The 23,015-nt window shown below is 46.9% G+C and overlaps 1 protein-coding gene across 1 annotated transcript; it reads right to left on the bottom strand.

Annotated features, from left to right (window-relative positions):
* Nucleotides 1-9,051: 9,051 nt before the first annotated feature.
* Nucleotides 9,052-17,893, bottom strand: LOC115078722 (serine protease 55-like). The gene is made up of 5 exons (XM_029581708.1): nt 17,769-17,893; nt 16,891-17,101; nt 15,339-15,598; nt 14,347-14,486; nt 9,052-9,622 (listed from the first exon to the last, which is right to left on the bottom strand). Exons 1-5 carry the CDS (start codon nt 17,827-17,829, stop codon nt 9,221-9,223), a joined length of 1,074 nt encoding a protein of 357 aa, XP_029437568.1. The 5' UTR covers nt 17,830-17,893; the 3' UTR covers nt 9,052-9,220.
* Between the last annotated feature and the right edge of the window lie 5,122 nt (nt 17,894-23,015).

Genomic DNA, 23,015 nt, shown 5'->3' on the forward strand with positions numbered 1-23,015 from the left:
TGGCTCAGCTCAGCCAGTCCTGGTAAGCCACGCCCGTCGCAATGCATGCTGGGACTCGGTTTAACTTCAGAAAGGGAGCCAGAATGGAATTATTTGGCAGGCCCAAGGTTAACATGGGGGGGGGGGGGGGGAGGAGTACTGTGCTAGCCCTCACCCCCATTCCTTGTGGGTCTTCATGGGAATAGCCACTTAACCTTTTGATTTCTGATAAAATTCTCCATCTTCTGTCTTTTCCGTTTTCATTCTCTTCTTGCCCTGGCTGTCACTGTCTCCCAAAAGGAACAAAAAGGAACAAGAATAATTATATAAGGTGATACTGTTGTCTTGGACTGACTAAATACGTTTTTTTTGACTGGCTTTCAAGAGCTACAGGGGATCAAGGATCGATGACGATTCCACCGCCTCCGGACCCTCTAATTGCTTCAAGGGCTGACTCAGGTGTGACCTGATCCTGTGATTAGGGGAGGGGGCCTGAGCCACATGTGAGGGGCCAAAGCCCCTTCCCTGCTTTACTTAGGGAACCTGGAGAAACAACCGTGCCTGCAATGGGACAAGTCAGGACCAGCTCAGCCAGGCCCCTGATGGCGCGGAGCCAACTGCTCCCTAGTGAACTTTTCCACAGTGCATTCAAATAGAACGTTTTAATGGCTCCAGGAGGCATGGAGGGGATTCCTAAAGCACTTGTTTCGGTTTTAGCTTAATATCTTCATCGGTGACCGCTCTGAAGTTAAACTAGTAAGAGTCACAAATTACCTCAAAGGGAGATCAATGGCTGATCTCCTCCAGCATTTTCAGCCCCTGCATTTCGCTGGAGTTCCCTTCAATATTTTCAGCTCCTGAGTTCTCTGTATCGTGCCAGTAAGTCCTGCAGCACTTTCGGTCCTCGAGTCCTCTGTATTTCCGCTGGAATCTCCCCCTGGTATTTGTAGTTACGTTTGCGGGTCTCCTCCGGTCCCCTTCAGCCCCTGCGCGCTCTGCCTTTTGCTGCAGGATCCTGAATAATACCTTACGTGACGCATAAAGTACATATATATAATTACATTACAGCTCATCCCACATCACAGAGAGGTGATTAACACGTTCTGAGGGCTCCTGAGGTTCTCAGGATGAGAGTACAGCTGTCCCACATACACTAGCCACTTTACAACCGGCTGCTCGGGGAACTGATATTTTCCCAGGTCACCGTGACATGAATCCAGAGACCGCCAGGGGTGCTCCCGTCCAACGAACGGGATTTACCACTCCAATAAGTGAGATTGTGGGCCCTAAGAGGGAGATTTTTCGAGCGGTGTGTCCAGAGTAAATATCTGGGCTCTCTTGGCCCCTCTGTGAGCGCCCTCTGTAGGAGACTCACATCTGCCTTCCCTGTACCAAAGAAGGCAGATGGCATTTTCCTGTCAGAGGACAGTAAACCCAGTCAGAGACAGCTGTGCGCCACACTTTGGGGAATATTTCACTAACCCCCTTCCAGTTCCCACAGGTTCCCATGTAACCTCCACCCGGATAGGAGAGCTTTGCGCTGCACAGATGGGGGCCATAAAAGTATTTGTCAGTTCTTTGGGGCAGGAACCCCGACTGGCTCATCTCTGTTGCCCCTTCCCCAGGGTGTGGATCCTTTTGGCGGGGGGGGGGGGGGGGGGGGGGGAGAGATGTCCTTTCAGAGCCCCGTGCAGAGGTGTCTCTCCTATGCATCTCTGGGAGAGGGGACAATTCTCTTCCCTGGGATTGCTGCAGGCCAACTGAATACACTGGACTCGCTGGATTAGTGTCCAAACTTTAAGTTTACTGAACGAAATAGCTGCAGATGGCACAATACATTTGTTTCCAGCACCACAGTCTCTCTTTCCTTTATTACAGTATTCGCCTCTGTCTGTGCAAGGTATCCGAGCACCCTCCCGGATCAGGTGAACTGGAGGACCCGGTGGGCAGGGTATCCTTTAGTTGGTCCCCGTATGGCCAAAAACCCTGTCCTCACATGGAGAGTAAACTTCTCTTTCTCCCCAAGGGCTGAAGGCTCCTGATGGGCGTCCTCTAGAATCTTTACGACGGGGGGCGGGGGATCCCTGACGCAGGTTCTCTTACCCTGCTCCACTGCAGGTAGGAAGGGGCAAGCCAGCAATCTTTCACCGGATGTCTAAACTTTATAGCCTTTCCCTTAACCCAAGATAACACCGGAGTTATCCCTCGCAGCGGGTCACCACCTCGGACGGGCAGGTCCTTCCCTCTCCCTGGGCGTCCCGGTTTCCCCCATTCCCTGAATCCAGGAAAGGCCCAGGGTGAGGTATCCAACCCAGCTAGCGAGTAGGCTGGCAGGGGACCACCCTCCCGACCCTGTTCAGGATTCCCAGGCTGGGTTTAGCCTGTTCCCTCTGACTGGGCCTGAAGAGTACAGCAAAAGATAAGCCCGCACCACCTCCTAATCCTCCAAAAACAAATTATACAAGGCTGCCTCCAGACTCTCAGGAGAGAGCTGTTACGAGGCCTCCTAAGGAGATGGCCATTCCCAGGCCCCCTCAAGGGGAGGGGCTGGATTTGAATGGGTCCTTCCCCCATCCGCTAACCTAATCTAGCTGGTACTTCCCGGGGCTTAATGGTAACCAACAGGGAGGTCGGGTCACGCCTGTCTCCGTCTGCGTGTGGCTCTTGACCAGGGGCATAGCGAGGGGGGGAGGCAGGAGGTGCTAAGTCCCCCCCGGGTGCCGTGCTGTAAGGGGCACCTGGTGACGGGATCCCGTCCCACCTGGCCAACAAAAGGCCCCCGCCTCCGACAGGGGATCCTCATCCCGCCCGGCAGCGGAGGTGGGAGACCCGCAGCCAGGCCCGAGGCTACCAGGTGTCCACACACCGTGGGGGTGGCGGCAGCAGAAGAGGAGGAACGAGTCTGCCGGTGGGCCCCATCCCACCCAGGGTAGAAGAACAGTCCCGCCAGGAGGGTGCCCGTTCTCCTGCTTCTTCACTGTGCCAGCGTGTGGTAATCAAAACCCGCGTAGTTAACACGTACTTAAACAAGCTTCCAGGGGGCTGCCAGCAGCAGTGAGGCGGGATGAAAAGGCAAGAGTGACTGCCTCCAGTGTCTGGGTCCTAATGGAGCGGGGTGCGCTGCGGGGGGGGGGGGGGGAGGAAGGCACATGCGGCCATCGGTGTGTGTGTGTGTGTGTGAGAGAGTGAGTGCTTGCCTGGGGGTCTGTCTGTATGTGTGTGTGAGAGAATGAGTGCCTGCCTGGGAGTCTGTCTGTGTTTGTGTGTGTGTGTGTGTGTATGTGAGAGAGTGAGTCCTGCCTGGGTCTGTCTCTGTGTGTGTGTGTGTGTGTGTGTGTGTGTTGGTGTGTGTGAGAGAGTGAATGCCTGTCTGGGGGTCTGTCTCTGTGTGTGTGAGAGTAAGTGCCTGCCTGGAGGGTCTGTCTCTGTGTGTGTGTGAGAGTGAGTGCTTGCCTGGAGGGTCGGTCTCTGTGTGTGTGTGAGAGTGAGTGCCTGCCTGGAGGGTCTGTCTCTGTGTGTGTGAGAGAATGAGTGCCTGCCTGGGGGTCTGTCTCTGTGTGTGTGAGAGTGAATGAGTGCCTGCCTGGAGGGTCTGTCTCTGTGTGTGTGAATGTGAGTGCCTGCCTGGGGGTCTGTCTCTGTGTGTGTGAGAGAGTGAGTGCCTGCCTGGGGGGTCTGTCTCTGTGTGTGTGTGAGAGTGAGTGCCTGCCTGGGGGGTCTGTCTCTGTGTGTGTGAGAGAATGAGTGCCTGCCTGGGGGTTTATCTCTGTGTGTGTGAATGAGTGCCTGCCTGGGGGTCTATCTCTGTGTGTGTGTGTGTGTGTGAGAGAATGAGTGCCTGCCTGGGGGTCTGTGTGTGTGTGTGAGAGAGTGAGTGCCTGCCTGGAGGGTCTGTCTCTGTGTGTGTGAGAGAATGAGTGCCTGCCTGGGGGTCTGTCTCTGTGTGTGTGAGAGTGAATGAGTGCCTGCCTGGGGGTCTGTCTCTGTGTGTATGAGAGTGAGTGCCTGCCTGTGGGTCTGTCTCTGTGTGTGTGAGAGAATGAGTGCCTGCCTGAGGTTTATCTGTGTGTGTGTGTGTGAGAGAATGAGTGCCTGCCTGGGGGGTCTGTCTCTGTGTGTATGAGAGAATGAGTGCCTGCCTGGGGGTCTATCTCTGTGTGTGTGTGAGAGAATGAGTACCTGCCTGGGGGTCTGTCTCTGTCTGTGTGAGAGAATGAGTGCCTGCCTGGGGGTCTGTCTGTGTGTGTGTGTGTGTGAGAGAATGAGTGCCTGCCTGAGGTTTATCTGTGTGTGTGTGTGTGAGAGAATGAGTGCCTGCCTGGGGGGTCTGTCTCTGTGTGTATGAGAGAATGAGTGCCTGCCTGGGGGTCTATCTCTGTGTGTGTGTGAGAGAATGAGTACCTGCCTGGGGGTCTGTCTCTGTCTGTGTGAGAGAATGAGTGCCTGCCTGGGGGTCTGTCTCTGTGTGTGTGTGAGAGTGAGTGCCTGCTTGGCGGTCTGTCTGTGTGTGTGTGAGAGTGAGTGCCTGCCTGGGGGCCTGTCTCTGTGTGTGTGAGAGAGAATGAGTGCCTGCCTGGGGGTCTATCTCTGTGTGTGTGAGAGAGAATGAGTGCCTGCTTGGGGGTCTATCTCTGTGTGTGTGTGTGTGTGTGAGAATGAGTGCCTGCTTGGGGGTCTATCTCTCTGTGTGTGTGTGTGTGTGTGAGAGTGAGTGCCTGCCTGGGGGTCTGTCTCTGTGTGTGTGAGAGAATGAGTGCCTGCCTGGGGGTCTGTCTCTGTGTGTGTGAGAGTGAGTGCCTGCCTGGGGGTCTGTCTGTGTGTGTGCGTGTGTTAGGATTGTGAACCTTTGTGTTGGTATGAAGTTTTGGTTTACTCCATGCTTCTATCCGTAGAAGGATGGCCGAGATATATAAGAATCTGAAAGGAACTTGATATATATTTAAATGTAGCAAGTTTTCAACACCACGATAGCCTCTTTCAATACCAATCATCTCTTGGAATACTGTTTTAAACACAGATTTTTAAGCAAGTCTGCGTTTTTCCTCCCGAGGAAGCCTTTGCTGGTGAAACATCAGGCCTTTGTTGGGGCTTGAAGAGTTGCATCTAGCTTTTTCTTTTTGCTGTGGATTGGAGCTAAACGCTTGCTTCACAGCTTTTGTCATTTGGAACGATGATAGATGATTTCATCATCCTAATACGCAGGCTTGGGTGTTGACTGGCTCTGTAGTTTGATTTCTGGCAGTATTTCCTAATTTTTCTGCCATTTATCTCTTGAAGAACATTTAAGTATTTTCCTCTTTCTTTTATTTTTAAGACTTTCACTACACTTAGGACTTATGTTTGATAATATTAGGTTTGCTATTTTTGCCCTTGTGGTGTTCGATATGTAGTAATTTGTGATTTTATTTACATTATTGAATAATAAGACATTTAAATAAGCAAATGTAATACATTATTATTAAATTGTATGCCATATGCATAAAAAATACAGTTTTCCATTGTAGATTTTGTTCTTACTATGTATATCTATGTATAGAATATGCACGATACAACCCAATTTTGGAGGGTGGGGGGGGCCCAATAAATCATATGGCTCAAAAGGTTTGCTCACCCCGGCATAGAAGAAGTGCTAGCCATGCAAGATTTCACTAGTGCAGGGACCAGCACACAAGGAGGAGCAATAGAATGGGCTCCCCTATCTACTCCCGATGATATGTGTGTGTGTGTGTGTGTGTGTGTGTGTGTGCGTGAGTGAGTGAGAGAGAGAGAGAATGGGGGCCTGATTGGAGTGTGTGTGTGAAAATGGGAGCCTGACTGGGGTGAGTGAGTGTGTGACATTGGGAGTCTGACTGGGAGGTGTGTGTGTGTATGTGTTTGAGAATGGGAGCCTGACTGGGGGGGGTGGTGAATGTGAGCCAGGCTTTGTGTATATGTGGTAAGAATGGGAACCTACCTGGGTGTGTGTGCGCACGCAAATGGGAAACGTACGTGTGTGTGTGTGTGTGTGTGAATGGGAACGTGACTGGGTTGTGTGTGTGTGTGTGTATGTGTGTGTGTGTGTATGGGAACGTGACTGGGTTGTGTGGGTGTCAGTGGGATGACTGGGGTCGGTGTGTGAATGGGAATCTGTCTGCGGTATATATGTGTGTGTGAATGGGAAGTGTGTGTGTGTGTGCCCCATTAATTCATAACATGCTCAGGGTCACTGGAAATGAAGTTTTCAAGGATGGAGAGTGGTGACTTTTCCATCCTTATTAGTTTTTATTATTGGATGTCTGGGTCTGCCATTTGGAAAATGTTTAAAATGTATGAGCTCTTAATTAGTGGATGTTATTCTATTCCTTAACTCGCTGGAAATATTCTTTTTATTTGTATGGTTTTACCAGCAGGATTGACTTATATTCCTTGATTTTATTGTTTGGTGAATGATTTATGAGGACCAGTGATGGTTGTTTCTCCATTGCTGCACTGCATTCAGAGTCTGGCTGGTTGCAGTTTCCAGTTCAGTTCCTGTCTTCATGTTTCTATTTATACTTTATGGTCTCTTTATTCTGCATTTGGTGAGGGTGAATCTGTGTTCTGCCTGTGCAACTGAAGTGGCGTATTCTGCTAGCTTGCAGAAATAGGGATTTAGGGCAGCCGGGTTTGTTGTTTATCCCACAGGACATGCATTGATGTATTAAGGCCTGTTGTAATATTTGCAGCATTGCCTTTTCATAGACAGGGTTGTTCCTGTTTGAGTGCTGGCAGTTATTACTGTTTTAGTAGGGGAAGTTTACTATCTCTTTATTGTCACTTAGTTCACTCAATGCTTTCTAAGGGTCAAACCCACACCCAACACGCGTTACAATAGATCTAATACCATATGGTTTTACCTGGTGGCACCAGAGCAGCGCATGCATTTCTGTACAACAAAATGGTGCCAGCTCCGGGGCCACCGACATCATCTTTACATAATGCTTAGTGGATGACGCCTGCCCAATTTTGAACTGAGGTTCGGGGGAGCGTCCGTTTTAAAAGTTTTGATTGCAGGAGGGAGAACAGCTTTCTTCGGTGGGGAAGGGGGCCTGTGACAGAGCGTGGGACTGACCGTTTTGATTACTGGGAAAAAACCACATTCTGTGTTTAAAAAAAAAAAGGAATAAATAGTGGGGCAGCACAGTAATTATTCGCATAGAGCAGCAAAAATGCTATCACTGGTCTTGCCCGTGGCCGCAAGGGAGATCCTATCCCGTCCAGAGGCAGAGATGGAGGAGGGTGATTGACTGAAAGGGAAGGGAAGGGGGTGAGTCGGGGGGGGGGGTGAGGGGGTGAATGATGGGAAGGGAGGGTTGAGTGAGATGGAAGGGGGAGTGAGGAAGTGGAAGAGGGATGTAAGAAGAGAGGGTAGAAGGGTTGTGTGTGTGTGTGTATACGACTCCCACCTCCTCTCCACTATTCCACAACAATCTCAGGGTGACTGAAAATCAAAAGTTCCCAGGTATGGAGAGGAGAAAATTATTTTATCCTGATTCATTTTATTGGCTTGAATTATTATATTGATTTTTTGGAAATGTTTAACATTTTTTGTTTTAGGCTTATTGTTCTTACATATTAGATGCCCCTCTTTTTATTAGTATGGTTTACTATTATGATTGATTTATAAGAACTTAAGAAATTGCCAGGCTGGGTCAGACCAAGGGTCCATCAAGCCCAGCATCCTGTTTCCAACAGAGGCCAATCCAGGCTACAAGTACCTGGCAATTACCCAAACACTAAGAAGATCCCATGCTGCTGATGCAATTAATAGCAGTGGCTATTCCCTAAGTAAACTTGATTAATAGCTGTTAATGGACTTCTCCTCCAAGAACTTATCCAAACCTTTTTTGAACCCAGCTACACTAACTGCACTAACCACATCCTCTGGCAACATATTTCTTGATTTTGTTTTATGAGGAATGATGGTTCTGTTTTTGTAGTATTGCACTACAAATGAGTCTGCCTGGGAGATCTAGGAGGGGAGAGGAGGCTCGGGAGCCAGACTACTGGAGGCTGGGAGAGTAGGACTACTATTGCTTCTCTTTCTCTAAATGGGAATTGGAAAACATTTGATGTTCTCTGTGTCATTTTTGGGAAATGTGCATCTAAATAATGTTTTGGGGGTTTGGGGGGTGTTGTGGTTTTTTGTTTGTTTTTTTTAACACAGTACAAGGAAAATGTGGACATTTTGCATGAATTTAGAAATGTTTTATCTCAGATCTTGACTCTCGGTCTCATTCTTTATCAGAGGCTGTTTTTGTTTGCTTGCAGTCCCGCAGAGGGAAGGGGCAAAGGAAATTCTTCTGCCGACCCGTCTTCAGGCAGGAAAGCTTTCGCCTCATAAGCAGCTCGCAACAGTCTCCGAGTTCATTTCTTTTCTGCGGTTTGCATTGGTGAGACTTTTGGTGACCGCGAGCATTTCTACAAGAAGGATGGGGAGGGGACCCAGACGTTACATTCATTCTTATAAGGGAGCATCGGGAGGGAGGCTCTCTAATCTGGGCAAAGAATGGGTATTTTTTGCCAAAGTAACAAGACTGTATAAAATTATAAATGGTCAGTTTAGGCCAGCCGAGTGGCAGGGCTGCATACCGTCATGCAAAGGCAGCGCTCTCGGCACAACGGCGACACCTAGTGGCCGGATTTAGGGTCTACAGGATTCTGAAGGGAGCCCTGGGGCAGGGCCCCTCGTCATGGACAATCGCTGCAAAAACCGGGGCAAATTAATTGGAAAGCAATATAAAATACGGAGGGGGGGGGGGGGGGGGGGGGGGAGAGAAACAAAAACCCAGGAAGCTGTGAGTGATATAGGTCTTGGAAGGGTGGGTAACAGGATATTTTAAATAACTACATATTATAAATGAAAAAACTCATGGTAGAGCAGCCCAAGGAAGCCCAAAGCAGAAAAAGGAAATTGCCAGCTCCTTGCTTGTAGGAAATGGTAAATAATTCTACAACACATGGCAGCTTTATATGAAAATATGTATGGAGACTGTAATCGTACAGGGTGTGTTTCCATATATATAATATATATATATATCTATTGTAGATGAGTGTTGATGAGTTCTGTTATATGCAGCAGCAGATTCCAGGATGGGTAACAAGTGCGAGGGTAAAAAGCCTCGGCAGCAGGAAGGCTGCAGATGGCAGGGGAGCTTTTGTGGGAGAAGGGGCAGTTAGCAGTGGCAGTAGTGTTTGCGGTCAGGGCAGCGACAGTGGTTTCTTATCGGTTGCTTCTGTTAGCGCCAGGGGTGCCTGCAATATCCATAGAATGGATGGCGGTGGAGGGGACGGTGGAGGAGGAGGAGGAGGAGGAGATGGCCGGTAAGATGGTGGAGGAGGCGGCGGCGTTAGTGAGGCTGGAAACAAGTGCGGCTGAGGGGGTGACAACGGTACCCGCCTTCCCTTCTTCCTCCTTCTCCTCCACCTTAAACTGGACCTCCCGCACGTAGGGCTCCCTGGCCTCAGCCGTCTCCATTTCTATCCACGTCACGTAGTTGGAGACCAGGGTGTAGACGCCGGGGTGCTTCCTCTTGGCACAGCCATAGCCCCAGCTCACTATCCCCACCTCGTACCAGCGGTCTTCTCTGTTCTTCTTGCACACCAATGACCCACCGCTGTCACCCTGTGGGGAGGAAGAGAGGAACTGTCAGCTACCTGTAAAAAAAAAAAAAAAAGACAGCCAGCACTTACAGATCTTGTTCCTCTACACGTCTGGAAGATTCACTTATTTATTTAACATTTTCTATACCTCCTTTGGTTAAGTTAATAAGAGGTTTGATGTTTTATACTATGCCTTTCAGATACTTCGAAGCAGATTATATTCAGGTACTGTAGGCATTTCCATGTCCCCAGATGGTTTGTAGCCGAGGCAATGAAGGGTGAAGTGACTTGCCCAAGGTGACTTGGCTGCATTCGTTTGCAGCCCACTGCTCTAACCATTAAGCTACTCCTGCACATCTTATAGGACTATCACTACTTTTTGGTAAGTAAAGAATCAGCCCTTCTCTGTGATATATTCGTGCACTGTATTAACATAGAAAACAGACTAGATAAGGACTATAGGCCCATCTACCTTCTGCCCAATGTACTTCCTGTTGCAATGCCGCAGACCCCAGTTAATCTCTAACTTGTATCTCACTTCTTCACATCTAGGGATCCTCTGTGCTTACTTAAGGCCCTCCTGAATTCTGTTACTGTTTTTCTCCATCAACAAGCCGGGCTGAATCACCCATAACTTGTGGCTAACATCCTCCAAAAGCGCTAAACAGACCACTGTCTCTGAGCTTGGTAGAGCTTTCTCTCTACTGAGCATGTGCGGGAGTTCCCATGGAAAGGCTGCCTTGTGAGATCCTCAGTCATTTTTCATCTGTGCTACAATTTTCTTCTGGGACTCTCAGGCTCTCTTTTGTTCTGCCTCGGCAGCCCCTCTACAGCATTTATATCAATGCTAAAAAAAAAAAAAAAAGATTAAGAAAAGAAGAAAAAAGAAAGAGAGTGGCCAAGGCCAAGAACAGCTCTGGATCCGACGCTCCGTATCAGTGAGTTGGACAAGGATTCATCTTTAATGGCTCCCCCTGCTGCCAAGGCAGCCTGGGGGGGGTGAGCGGATTGGTAAAGAGTTAGTTATTTATTTATTTATTTATTTATTTATTTATTTAGAATTTTTGTATACCGACATTCTTGAAAGAAGATATCAAATCATATCGGTTTCCATTGAAACTGAACAATCGCAGCTGTGGCGTTACATTGAAACAAATTCGTCCGATAACAAATAACATTGTAAGTGGAACACATCTTATACGTGGAAATAATCGCTGTAGTGGCGTTACATTGAGAACAAGAAGTTAGATGAAAAGTAACAAATAATAGGGTTGAGCCTCAGACATTCAAGGACTTTGGATATGGGCTTTCTTAATGCCATTGGCACCAACTGGAGACAGAATTCTCTCTCTTCAATGATGTGAAAGCCCAATATGGTTGGCATACCCAAAAGTCCAGGCATGGTCGTCAACACTGAAACACAGAGCTCTGGCACCACTGATGCATGGGGCCACCTCCACCACTGATATACAGAGTATCGGCACACTGACGGCACTGATGTATGGAGTACTAGCGACATCAGTGCATTGATGCAGTCAGCGCAGAAGGGCATGGTGCTATTGGTGTATCAGATTACTTCTGTGCCCTCAATGTGCCGCACTGTGCTGGAGCAGCAGTTTGTCTCACTGCCACTGCAAGGACCAGACAGAGGAACTTTTCCAAATCCCCCTTTCTTCATGAAACACAAGATAACCTTGCACCTATCTGCTCCATTCTTCTATCCCAGAATGATGATTCCTTACTGGCCTCTGAAGAAGATGTCTCTTCAATGGCTTCAATCCAGAGGACACGTCAGTCTGCACAACACAAGATGGAACCTGACTGAGGATTCATTTTCCTCCTTAGCTGCTAGTCTTAAGGAGGAAATTGTACAACCTCTCTCGAATTGAGAAAGTCACATCCATTTCTACACTGATGCAAAATCACTCTCCTGTGCGACCTTTTGGGGTTAGTACTCAGAACCCATGCCGAGTGTTTTGAAGGATCTTGCCAGCTTCGGCAATCCATCAGGGTCTTGGGTGAGTGTTTGTACACTGATAGATTTGGAGGAAGGTTTCACAGTTATCTCTTCAGAATCCTGCCATTAGAGCACTCATCTCCACTTGAAGACCTCTCCTGTTCCAAGTTCTTTCAATAAGCTGTGAAAGACCTTAAATGCACAACGTGATAAAAATTCACACAAAGATTTTTTATATCCTCCACGTTGACCAAATTCTGTGCTTCTCTTTAGTGACACAAATTTCCAAACAGAGGCGAAAAGTTTTTTTCCTCTTCTTTCTCCCTCTCCTGGAGTTTTGAGCACTGCTTTGTAAAATGTTAAAGCAACCAGGTTTCCAAACAAAACTAATTTTCCTTTTCTTTTTCCTTTGAGGCATGAGCTTCTGGCTGGGCCTTATCTAGCACAGATAATCCCACTTCTGACACCATATTTGGCACAATACGAGAACAGTCAAGGCTTTCTCAGTGCTCTATTCACAGTGCTTCAATATTCAGCATTCACAAGCATTCTTAGTCAAAAAACATTGAAGCATTTCAATCTCAAGGCTGCTTTCCCTCTTAACTCAGTTCTTGGGAAGAAGCTGGCATCTACTGTAGTTCCTGGGCCTCCCCCTTGCTCCCCTCTACCTGCATTATATTCAGCTCTGGAAGCCACTCTGTACCCATAATGCTCTGTCTTAAAGTGGACCGGGACCAGAGATGGCTGGGACCAGTCCTTTGTGCTGCTCTAGCGGGGTTTGGTCAGGGATGCTGCTTCACACTCTTGCTTTTTCAAAGCTGCGAACACACAGGATGAGAAGGTCCTTCAGAAGGGCCTCAACCATGTCGACAGGTGTCTAAATTGTTTATCTGCTATGATCCCAACGTACTATTTCCAACTGGGTAGCAGACTGTATTGCACATTTATCTGCTGGACGGCTTCCAGCTTACAAATGCTGAGAAGGCTGATCAAGTAAGAATAATGGTTACTTTAGTTGTGCATCCAAGAGCTGCTTCTGTTGAGAATGTCGGCAAAGCTGCAATTTAGTCATCTGTGCACACCATTACATCCCATTTCTGTCCGAACAGTTTCTCAAGGAAGGACAGTAACTTTGGTCAAGCAACTCTGTATAGGCTGTTCACCCAGTAGTCCACTCGCTATGGGGGAGCCACGTTGTTTTTCCAGTAAGTGCTCTGTTGTACAACCCTCAGCTTTGGACTCTCCCCCCCCCCCCCCTAATTCAGCCCTATTTGTAAACAGAGAGAATTATTTTGCGATCTCTGTAAACAGCAGAATTCATTAGTAATACCCACCTGCCTCCCTGGAGAGCTGTTTACCTCACTAGAGTTAAGCTCTATAACTGACTGAGAATCCTTATGAGGCAGCATTTTCATTGGAAGTCCTGCGTGGGCCATTCGGTGCCATCAAATGATATTACCCATGTGTTATGGCTAATCCATCCTGCTGTTGGAGACTGTTTCATGTACCCATCGTACTTTCTATGAATAAATATTTCCTTATGTTAATCCTATCCCCTGGCACCTTAATGTTATATAACCTATTGTCATAGAACAGTGGTCCCAACCTGTAGGCCCATAAACCTCTGGTTGTCCTTGCGACCATCACAGGGGGTCCCCACAGGAAGGAAAAGTCATAAGAGCAGGAGGATCTGCTTCTGGAGAAAACAGCAGTGGCAACAGAAGGCTCATACAAACTGGGGCATTAGTGAAGGAAGGAGGAGATCAGGTCTACACATGCTAGAGCATTGCGAGTGTGGCAGCAGTGAAGCTAGAAGTTCAAGGGCAGGATTGGTCCACACCAGCCAAGAAATTAGTAACAGAAGTATCATGGACAAGGTGAGAGGAGAGTGAGTAATTGAGGAGGCAAAGATTGGTGGGGAGGTGAGAGACTGACTGGGGAGAGAGGGGGAAATCTGGAGGGAGATGGACTGGGGGTGACAAGAGAGACCAGCGAGGAGAGGCTGAAAGGGAAGGAGAGAGAGAGAAAGACAGAGAGGTGATGGGGAGAGAAAATAATGGGATTGACAGGGAAGAGAGAGAGGCTGGTGGGGAGGAGCGGGGTGTAAGAAAGAGATCAGTAAGGGAGAGGCTAGAGAGAGAGAGAGAAACTAGTGAGGAGGGGGTGGGGAGGGCCTAGGTGGGGAAAGAGACTGATGGGTTGGCAGGTGGAGTGGGAGAGACAGTAGTGAGGAGGGGCATGGAAGAGAGGGTGGTGGGGATGGATTGGGAAGACTGGTGGGGAGGAGTTTGAGGGGGAGGAAAAAGTGGGTGAGGAGGACCTGAGGAGAGAAAGATCAGCGAGGATGGATGGGGCAAGAAAGCGAGATTGGTGGGGAGGGCCAGGGCTTGGAGAGATTGGTGAGGGGGAGAGAGATACTGGAAAAGTTTGGTGGAGACCGCAGACGTGGGAGGAGGACGGAAGAGAGACGGACTGTGAGGACGGAGAGGGAAAAACCGGGGCAGATATGCTAAGGGGAGGGGGCAATAGTAATGGGGGCAGGATGGAGGTCCCTAAATCTTTTGGATATTGAAAAGGGTCCATGCACCCAAAAAAGGTTGGAAATCATTGTTCTAACAACTTAGTTTCCACTGAGAAAGTTTTGCTTCCTGTGCATTATTTATGTCTTTGAAACATCTGAACATTTGTATCTATCCTCTTCCCTCCCCCTCCGTTTAGTTTCTTAAGTCTCATCTCAAATAACTGTCATAAGGACACTGCAAGCACTCAAATTGTAAGCAAAGTCTCACCTGGCAGGTGTCATGGCCTCCTTCCTCATAACCTGCACAGAGCATGTTTAGGGTTATCTTCCACAACCACCTCTTACACTTCGCCCACTCTACCAGCACCATGTCCACCTTCTGTAAAACCTGGGAAGCTTTTAGTTGGCCTGTAAAACCAAAACAGGTTATATATATATATATAATTAGAAACCTAGGAAATGGGGCCAGCTTGCTGGCTCAATGGCAAGTACTAGACACTGCCACGAGGAAGATTCGGGCTTTGATTCCAGGTTCAGGTCTTGCACTGCCCGAGTCAGCTAAGGTTGTGGGTGCTGCAGAGGCAGCACTCAGAGCTGCTGAAATGGGACCTGGCACTGGCTAAACACGGCGGGCCTCTTTAAACTGCTAAACTAAAACTCTTGCTTGCCGAGAGTACGTTGATTCTGCTTTGTAGCCCATTTCTTTTTCCTAGGAAAATGTGCTTATTTGATTGTGCTTTGAAGTTTATTTCTTTCTTCTTGGGAGCTTTGCTTGATTAATTGGACTCTGAAGTCCTCCATATGTAGAAAAAGGAAGGGGTTTTTTTGGATTGGGTTTTTTTTTGTTATAATACCGTAGCATGCAGTGATGGCTGTAGGATTTAAAGTAAAGGGCTATCATACATTCTGAAGTCCTCCATATGTAGAAAAAGGGGAGGAGCTGAGTTAGCCAGAGAAGCTATCCGGCTAACTCCGATATTCAGAGTTAGCCAAATAACTTGTCCTGATAACTCTGGTTAGCTGGAAAAACTTATCCGAGTAAGTTTAGGACAGCCATGCCACTGAAAATATAGGCTAAGTTAGTCAGATAAATTTATCCAGCTAACTAGCCAAGCTGTACAACTAAATATTAACTAAAACAATACAGATCCTCCCACACAGACGAGCCTCCTATGGATCATAAAGCTTCATCTTTTCCTTCCCCTTGGAAGAGTCGTGTTCTCATTGATACGTTAGGACTGGTACACATGGTGCACTCACCGTGATCTATCGTGCCCCACCCGAGCACAAAGCATGACGTCCAGTCTTTGTTGTTGAAGTTACCAGCAGGGGGGAGGCAGACGGGCGTCTTCAGCACGTTGAACTCTATGGGGGTGGACAGCAGCAGCAGGGCTATGTCGTTGTTGTTGTTCCACTTGGTGTACCACAAGTGAGCGATGATCTTCCTCACCTCGATCAGCTCCTTGGTCTTCTGCAGGACCGTCGCCCCCACTTCCACTCTCAGGTGCTTAGATCTGAAACTGAGCACCAAGAACAGAGCACAACCCATAAGAACTCCAAGAGTGTGTGTGTGATATCAGAATGCAAGGATTGAAAATTGCAGGGCAACTGGAAAAAATGTAGAGCAAGCAGGACCCAAAACTTCTGCAGGAGATGCTGGGCAAAAGCAAAGAGCGCAGGGATAGGAGGGACAGGAAACAGAGGATTAAATGGTCCGTTTCTCAGTGGAAAAAGGTAAACAGTGGAGTGCCTCAGGGATCTGTACTTGGACCGGTGCTTTTTAATATATTTATAAATGATCTGGAAAGAAGTAAGACAAGTGAGGTGGATCAGATTTGCAGATGACACAAAATTATTCAGAGTAGTTAAATCACAGTTGGGTTGTGATAAATTGCAGGAGGACCTTGAGAGAGTGGAAGATTGGGCTGACATGGGATGGGCCTCTTGATACAGTGTCTAAGGGGCATCCTCCCCAACAGACAAGGCAATAAACTGCTGGGCTCTTGTTTAAAAGCATTAAATATCACTAGTGCGTGGAACTGTTCTGACAAATTGCAGCTGGTCAGGTTGGCCGAAAGCCCAGAAATAGATAAGAACAGAAAGCAGAGTTGCTTACCTGTAACAGATGCTCTCCGAGGACCGCAAGATGTTAGTTCTCACACAGGGGTGACATCATCAGATGGAGCCCGATGCGGAAAACGTATGTCAAAGTTTCTAGAACTTTGACAAGGCACACTTTCAGATTGAGTACATGAGCAACAGCACAACAGCAGAAGAGTGAGTGTGTGTGTGCCTGCATGCCAGAGAACGTGTGTGTCATTCTCTGAGAGAGAGAGACCTGGTATTAGGTATGGGGGAGAGGCAAGGGAGAAAGTTTGGAGAGGACGGGGAGGAGGGTTGGGAGAGTGAGACCCATGATAAGTGCTACCCTGTTGAAAATGGGGGGGGGGGGGGGGGGGGAGTAGATATAAGGTACACCTTGTTAAAAGGATCAACTCTTTGTGGACTATTGACTCTTGTAAGGTGGTTGTTGGAATTGTTTTCATTGCTAAAGAAATTCAATGAAATTAAAAAGAAGATTCCAGCAAAATGCAGAGAGCACAGAAGCTGAAAATGCTTGAGGAGACGCTGGTAAAATGCAAAAAGCACAGGAACTGAAAATACCAGATTAGACCAGCAAAATTTAGAAAACACAGGGACCGAACTACTGGAGGAGACCCAGCAAAATACAAAAGGCACAGGGGCTGAAAATGCAGAGGGAGGCTCCAGTGTGGTACTGATTGATTTGGACCGAAAAGGCTGAGATACTCACATGGCGTCCTGGAAACAGTAAGCAGCTGTAAGGATCCACCAGGAATTCAGGATGGAGCCTCCGCAGAAATGTCTGTTCCCGATCTGAAGGCTGACGGCCCAGGGCCACTCCCCGGGGAGAGCATCCCTGCCGCCAATTATCCGGGACTGGTGGAAACCGTAGCTGCTGTTGCCAGGAGGAAGTCCGTCGTAGTCAGCACGAAATCCACAGTCTGAAATAGAGGGAGGCCTTACAGTTCAATATCCCCCCTGGGATTCTGAATTTAATATCTTACCCATCAGACACTTCCTCTGGCTTCTTCCCAACATGAGTCAGGTCTACTGTCCTGCCCAGGGTTGGCTTTAGTGGGTGTGTGATCTGTGAATTTGAATGGGATGCCTCCACGGCTTGGAAGGAACATAGCTGCCTGGCTAGAGAGGGTGTCGCCATGGCTTGAAAGGGGCGCCTTTATCCAAAGTTGGAGGACCCCCTTCCTTGGCTATGGAGACTGCGTTGTTCCCTGTGGTTGCACACAGCACTTCTGGCACTAAAACCAACCCTAGTCCTGCCTCAGGGGTCCCGAAATTTGGTGCTCTTGCGAGGGTTATCAAATAACTCCACATCACCCGGGACTACCTGACCCGGGCTTGGTTTATCTCCAGTGAATCTGTGGATTTGTAAATCCACAGATTCACAATCTAAGAAAGAAAGGGTAGACTCTTCAATCAAAACCCATATAAATTATCTGAGCTTTTTTCTTAAAAAATATAATCATGCTATTGTCATAGCTGGAGTTAGTACTCTTTCAACTCTGGCATGGGTACCTTAGGGACAATACCAGCAATGGCTGTCCAGAAATAATGGAACACCATGGAAGTGATGTAATATCTGCTATGTACCTGCCCGGCAAGTTCCGATTATCCAGGGCAGGACGCACAGCACATATCTCAGAGTACACATCCCTAGGACTGTCGGAGGGGCCTATTAACCCCAAACATGGTCCATGAACAAGCCAGAGAACATCCAGCATCGAAAGCAGAGACTCGGGGGAAGAGAGCTCTTGTAATATCAGAAAGATGTGTGACATCACAGTGACCCATCTGCTAACATTCTGATGGCTCAGCTCAAGCCAGTCCTAGGAAGCCACTCCCATTGCAATGCATGCTGGGACTCGTAGTCTTGCTTTACTTCAGAGGGGGGTAGCCAAACCTGAAATTTTTGGGGTGGCCCAGGGTTAACCATGGGAGGACACTATGCTGGCCCCCCCACTCTGCCCCATCCCTTAGCCCATCCTATGTGGCAGTGGCTACAAAACCTTTTAATTTCTAACACCACTCTGTATATCTTCTGTCTTTTCAGTTTTCATTCTCTCCTTGCCCTTGCTGTCTCTGTCTCTCACTCTCATATCGTGACTAGCTTTCAAGAGCTAAAACCTTCAGGTCGGAATTTAAGGAGCCGATGTATTAAGGCATGCTAACATTGGCGCAGGTTTTTATTCCCGTTTTGGCGTGCTTTTTCTGCAGTAAATTAACTCTGGTATTTAACAGGGCTTTTAACTCTAAAAAATGTGCATGAAACCAGGAGTAAAAAACTAGTATTTAAATTAGCATGGGTTCAATGTAAAAGAAGGCACGAGCCGTTCTCCAGCAAGGCAGGGAGGTGTATTAAAGGGCAGACAGCTTAAAACACATTTTTTCTTAACGCTGGAAATGTAACTACTGGGTCAGAGCAGGAGTAAAACGTAACTCCGTTTCTGGTAGCCATGTTATACTACTGCTGGGCCCATTGTGGTACTGTCTCTAGCTGCTTCGACCAGACTGGACACAGCAATAGAATAACTCCACCTCAGTCCCGAGAGTTTAAATTTACAGGGGAAGCTCTCAAGTACACCAGCACTGTGTATCCCAGCTTTGGCAGACTGTTTAACTATAGATGCCCTTCCCAGAGAGCATACGCTTTGTTCGGCTAGCTGTAAGTGCCCACTCCAGAGAGCAGATTCTTGCATCCACTTTGGCGAGAAATCACAAGTAAAATCAAAGCATAAGCTCTCTGGAGCAGACACCTACAGCTAGCTTTAACCTCTCCCAGAGGGGTGCCTACAGCTGAATGAGATGCTAAAGTTCTGCTGAAAAAGTGCCTTCCCCAAAGAGCTTATGCTTTGATTTTTCTTGACATGCTTCGCCAAAATGGCATCGCATGTGAGATTGGTGCTGTGCCTTTTCAAAAAGTTTCACTGAAGATTTATGCATTACGGTTCCTATAGTTTGATCTAAATCAGGGCATACGGTCAAAGCCATGGTCCGAGTTTTGTTTTTGGTTTTTTTTTTTTATAATTAAAAGCATCAGATCTAAGGCACATTTATTTAAAATCTTATTCTAGTCCTGTACAAACTCTGCTAGTGTACTGGCACTGGTACGTGTGCTTATTTGTTAACATTTTCTCCCAAGCCACTGTATCTGTATCAGAAAATGATTGGCTAAAACGTGGAGGAACCTCTAAAATCTCTTGTAGTTACGAATCAGAAACACTCAATATATTTTCCCAAGTATTATGGGCCATATTCAAGTTGGAAAGAAATAGTCTAAACTAAGTATCAAAAACCAACCCCTAAGGGCAAAAACCGTAAACAAAACAATAAATTCCAAACAAACAGGATAGCCCAGCATTAACTTTATCACATTTTTATAATTTACTTTGAAATAGTTTTTACCATTTTTATTACAAACCCGTTTTATATTTGAAAAAGCATCAATTTATTTTACATTAAATACATTTATATTAAGAAATACACATTTTATATTCAATATTACAAATTACACAACTCTACAAAGAAATTAAGTCTTATCTAATTTATACAAAAATATACTAAAAACACTATGACATCAGAAAATATTTTCATAAAACCGATCATAGCCCTATAAAGGGCATGCCTCAAATAGCCTTGTCACCCAATCAAAAAAAAATCAATCAGATTTGTCTGACAGGGCCTTCCCCTGGTGAATCCACGTTGTCTCGGGTCCAGCAACCTACCAGTTTGTACATAGTTCACTGTTCTTTCCTTCAGCAGGGTCTCCACTAATTTTCCCACCACCGAGGTGAGGCTCACTGGCCTGCAGTTTCCAGCCTCCTCTCTGCTCCCACTCTTGTGAAGCGGGACCACCCCCACTCTTCTCCAATCACTCGGCACCACTCCCGTTTCCAGGGATCTATTGAACCGGTCACACAGCGGACCGGTCAGCACATCTCTGAGCTCCCTCAGTATCCTGGGATGAACCTCATCAGGCCCCGTGGCCTTGTCCATTTTCATGTTTCCTAGCTCTTTCCATATACTCTCTACTGAAAACGGGGCAGCGTCTACTCCACTCCCATCCACGGTCTTATCAAACAGCAACGGTCCTTCTCCAGGGTCTTCTTTAGTGAACACTGAACTAAAGCATTTGTTTAATATTTCTGCCATTTCTTTGTCTCTCTCTCCATATTGTGCTTCTCATCACCTTTCAATTTCACTACACCTCTGCAGGCCTCCCTTCTTTCTCTGGTATATCTGAAAAGGCAATAGTTTTTGCCATCTGCCTAATCTGCTTCCCCAGAGCCTGGAAATCTCGCTGTTCTGCTCGCATGCTGTTATCAGCCAGATCGTTGGGTCCTAGATAGATAATGTCGGCTTTAGAGTCTTTACCTTCTTCAGAGATTACACTATCTGATTTGCAGTTCTACCAGCTGAAGAGCCCAGAAGGCATTTAACTATAGTGTTTGCCTTGAAAATACTTCCCAAATTAGTGCCTCTGATGACAGAGGCATCCCTCCCAACACACTGAGCTTTTTCTTACGGTTTTTGGTTGCATTATGGAATTTCTGTGCACGTCGGGTTCCTTCTTTCCTGTCGGATACCACGTCAGTCTCCATTGCTGGAGCTTTTTAATTTTCTAATACAGAGAAGGCATTTTGTACTTTTGTCACTTGAGAGAATGTGCGTCTCTGCATCACAAGTCTTATCCTATCAGAGCCCCACTGAAATCCATTTATCCTTGGGTTTCCGGATGCTCTGTGCAAGTGGTGGCGGACATCTGGATTGCACACTCGTGAAGAGTGGATGTTTTTTTGGGGGGACACTGCTCTTATTTTCCCCGAGCCGACTGTAAATCGCTTGCTTCTGGGATTCTGAGTTTTTGGTGGTAGCAGGGGAAAGGTATCTGAATGCTGTGAAGTGGGGTGAGGCTACCTTGCTGGCAGCTCATTTCTTTTCTGTTGCAGCTAATACAGCTTTAAGATGAGAGTCAACTACTTTTTCACCCAAGAACTTTTTCACCCAAGAACTTTTTCACCCAAGAACAAACAGGGCAAGCCCTAAATTTCCAAAACACTTGCCTCAAGATTAAAGCACCACAGTCATTTCCTTCAATGGGTCTGATAGAGAACTTCTTTTATTGAATTATCTTCTTACCAATTACTGCAGTTATCTACCCCAGGAAGACCATATTAGAAGAGCAAGCTGGTAGGTAGAGGAGAAGGGAGGGAGGACTTCTAACAGTTGAGATTATTAGTAATCATAAATCAATGAACAAAACAGCAGAGATAAAGTCAATATATATTGGGGAAAAATAGAGAAGAAAGCTATATTAATTGAGACTTGTTCAACTTAGCCAAAGCAGGACTCAAGGAAACTGCTCAGCCCCTCAGCCAGGTCACCATGTGCTTTTAAATTGTCTCTAACTAGATTATGGTATAAACCTCTAGCTGTGCAACACTTTCAAACCACACCCTGATGTATCTATTAAGTAAGTAGTGCTCTGATACTCTCTTAACAACAGACAAGGAATCTAAAATACCTAGCAAATATAATTCCACCTAGAAAACAAGTGTAAGACTCCAGCAACACACAAAACAGAATAAAAAAAACCCAGCAGAAATGAAATACTATCTACTGGAGAATTTTTTTTCTAAATTAATCAGCCACACACAACACAGAAGAAATATGCAATATCTATTGGGAAACAACAATCCAGCCACACGCAAGAACAGATTCAAAACTGTGATAAAATCAAAATATATTGGGGAAAAATATAGAAGAAAGCTTATATTTATTTATTTATTTATTTATAACTTTTATATACCGGCATTCGTAAAAAAAAAAAAATCATCATTAAATATTAATTTAAACTTTTTTAATTTAGCCAAAGCAGGACTCAGATAAACTGCTCAGCCCCTCAAGCCAGGTCACCATGTCAAGTCGCCAACAATGGATTGGCTACTGTCCATTCACACAACTTTCTAATACATTCACACCTCATATACTCTACTCTGTGAGGCTTTGACACAAGGTTCTCTGGGCAGTCACAGTCCAGAAACGAATCTGGGCTGTGAGTCTGTCACTCCAGAAGCTCATCTGGGCAGAGAGTCTGACTCCCAAGGTTTTCAGGCAGACAGAGAGGCTAAACTAACAAGTGTCCAACAGGCCGATACAGTAAAATTCGCAGGAGAGTAGGCAAGCGCCCGCTCTCCCAGCGCACGCACAGGCCACTCTCCTGTGCACACGATTCACTAAAACAAAATATTTAAATTAGGGCCCGCGGTAAAAAGAGGCACTAGGGACACTAACGCGTCCCTAGCGTCTCTTTTTTGACAGGAGCAGCGGCTTTCAGCGAGTTTGACAGCCGACGCTCAATTTTGCCGGCGTCGGTTCTCAAACCCGCTGACAGCCACGGGTTCGGAAACCAGACGCCAGCATAATTGAGCGTCCAGTTTTCAACCCACGAGCCGCGGGCCGATTTTACATTTTTTTAAAATTATTTTTAACTTTTGGGACCTCAGACTTAATATCGCCATGATATTAAGTCGGAGGGTGCAGGCAGAAATTAACGCCTACCTTTGGGTAGGCGCTAATTTCTGAAAGTAAAATGTGCGGCTTGGCTGCACATTTTACTTACTGAATCGCACGGGAATAACTAATAGGGCCATCAACATGCATTTGCATGTTGCGGGCGCTATTGGTTTCGTGGGGTTGGATGCGCATTTGACACGCTATTACCCCTTACTGAATAAGGGGTAAAGCTAGCGCGTCAAAAACATGCGTCCAAACGCGGAAAAACAGTGCGCTCCGCCGGAGCACACTGTACTGTATCGGCCTGCAAGAGAGAGTTCCAAC

The sequence above is a fragment of the Rhinatrema bivittatum genome, chromosome 16 (genome assembly GCF_901001135.1).
Source record: "Rhinatrema bivittatum chromosome 16, aRhiBiv1.1, whole genome shotgun sequence".
In the NCBI taxonomy this organism is placed as follows: Eukaryota; Metazoa; Chordata; class Amphibia; order Gymnophiona; family Rhinatrematidae; genus Rhinatrema; species Rhinatrema bivittatum.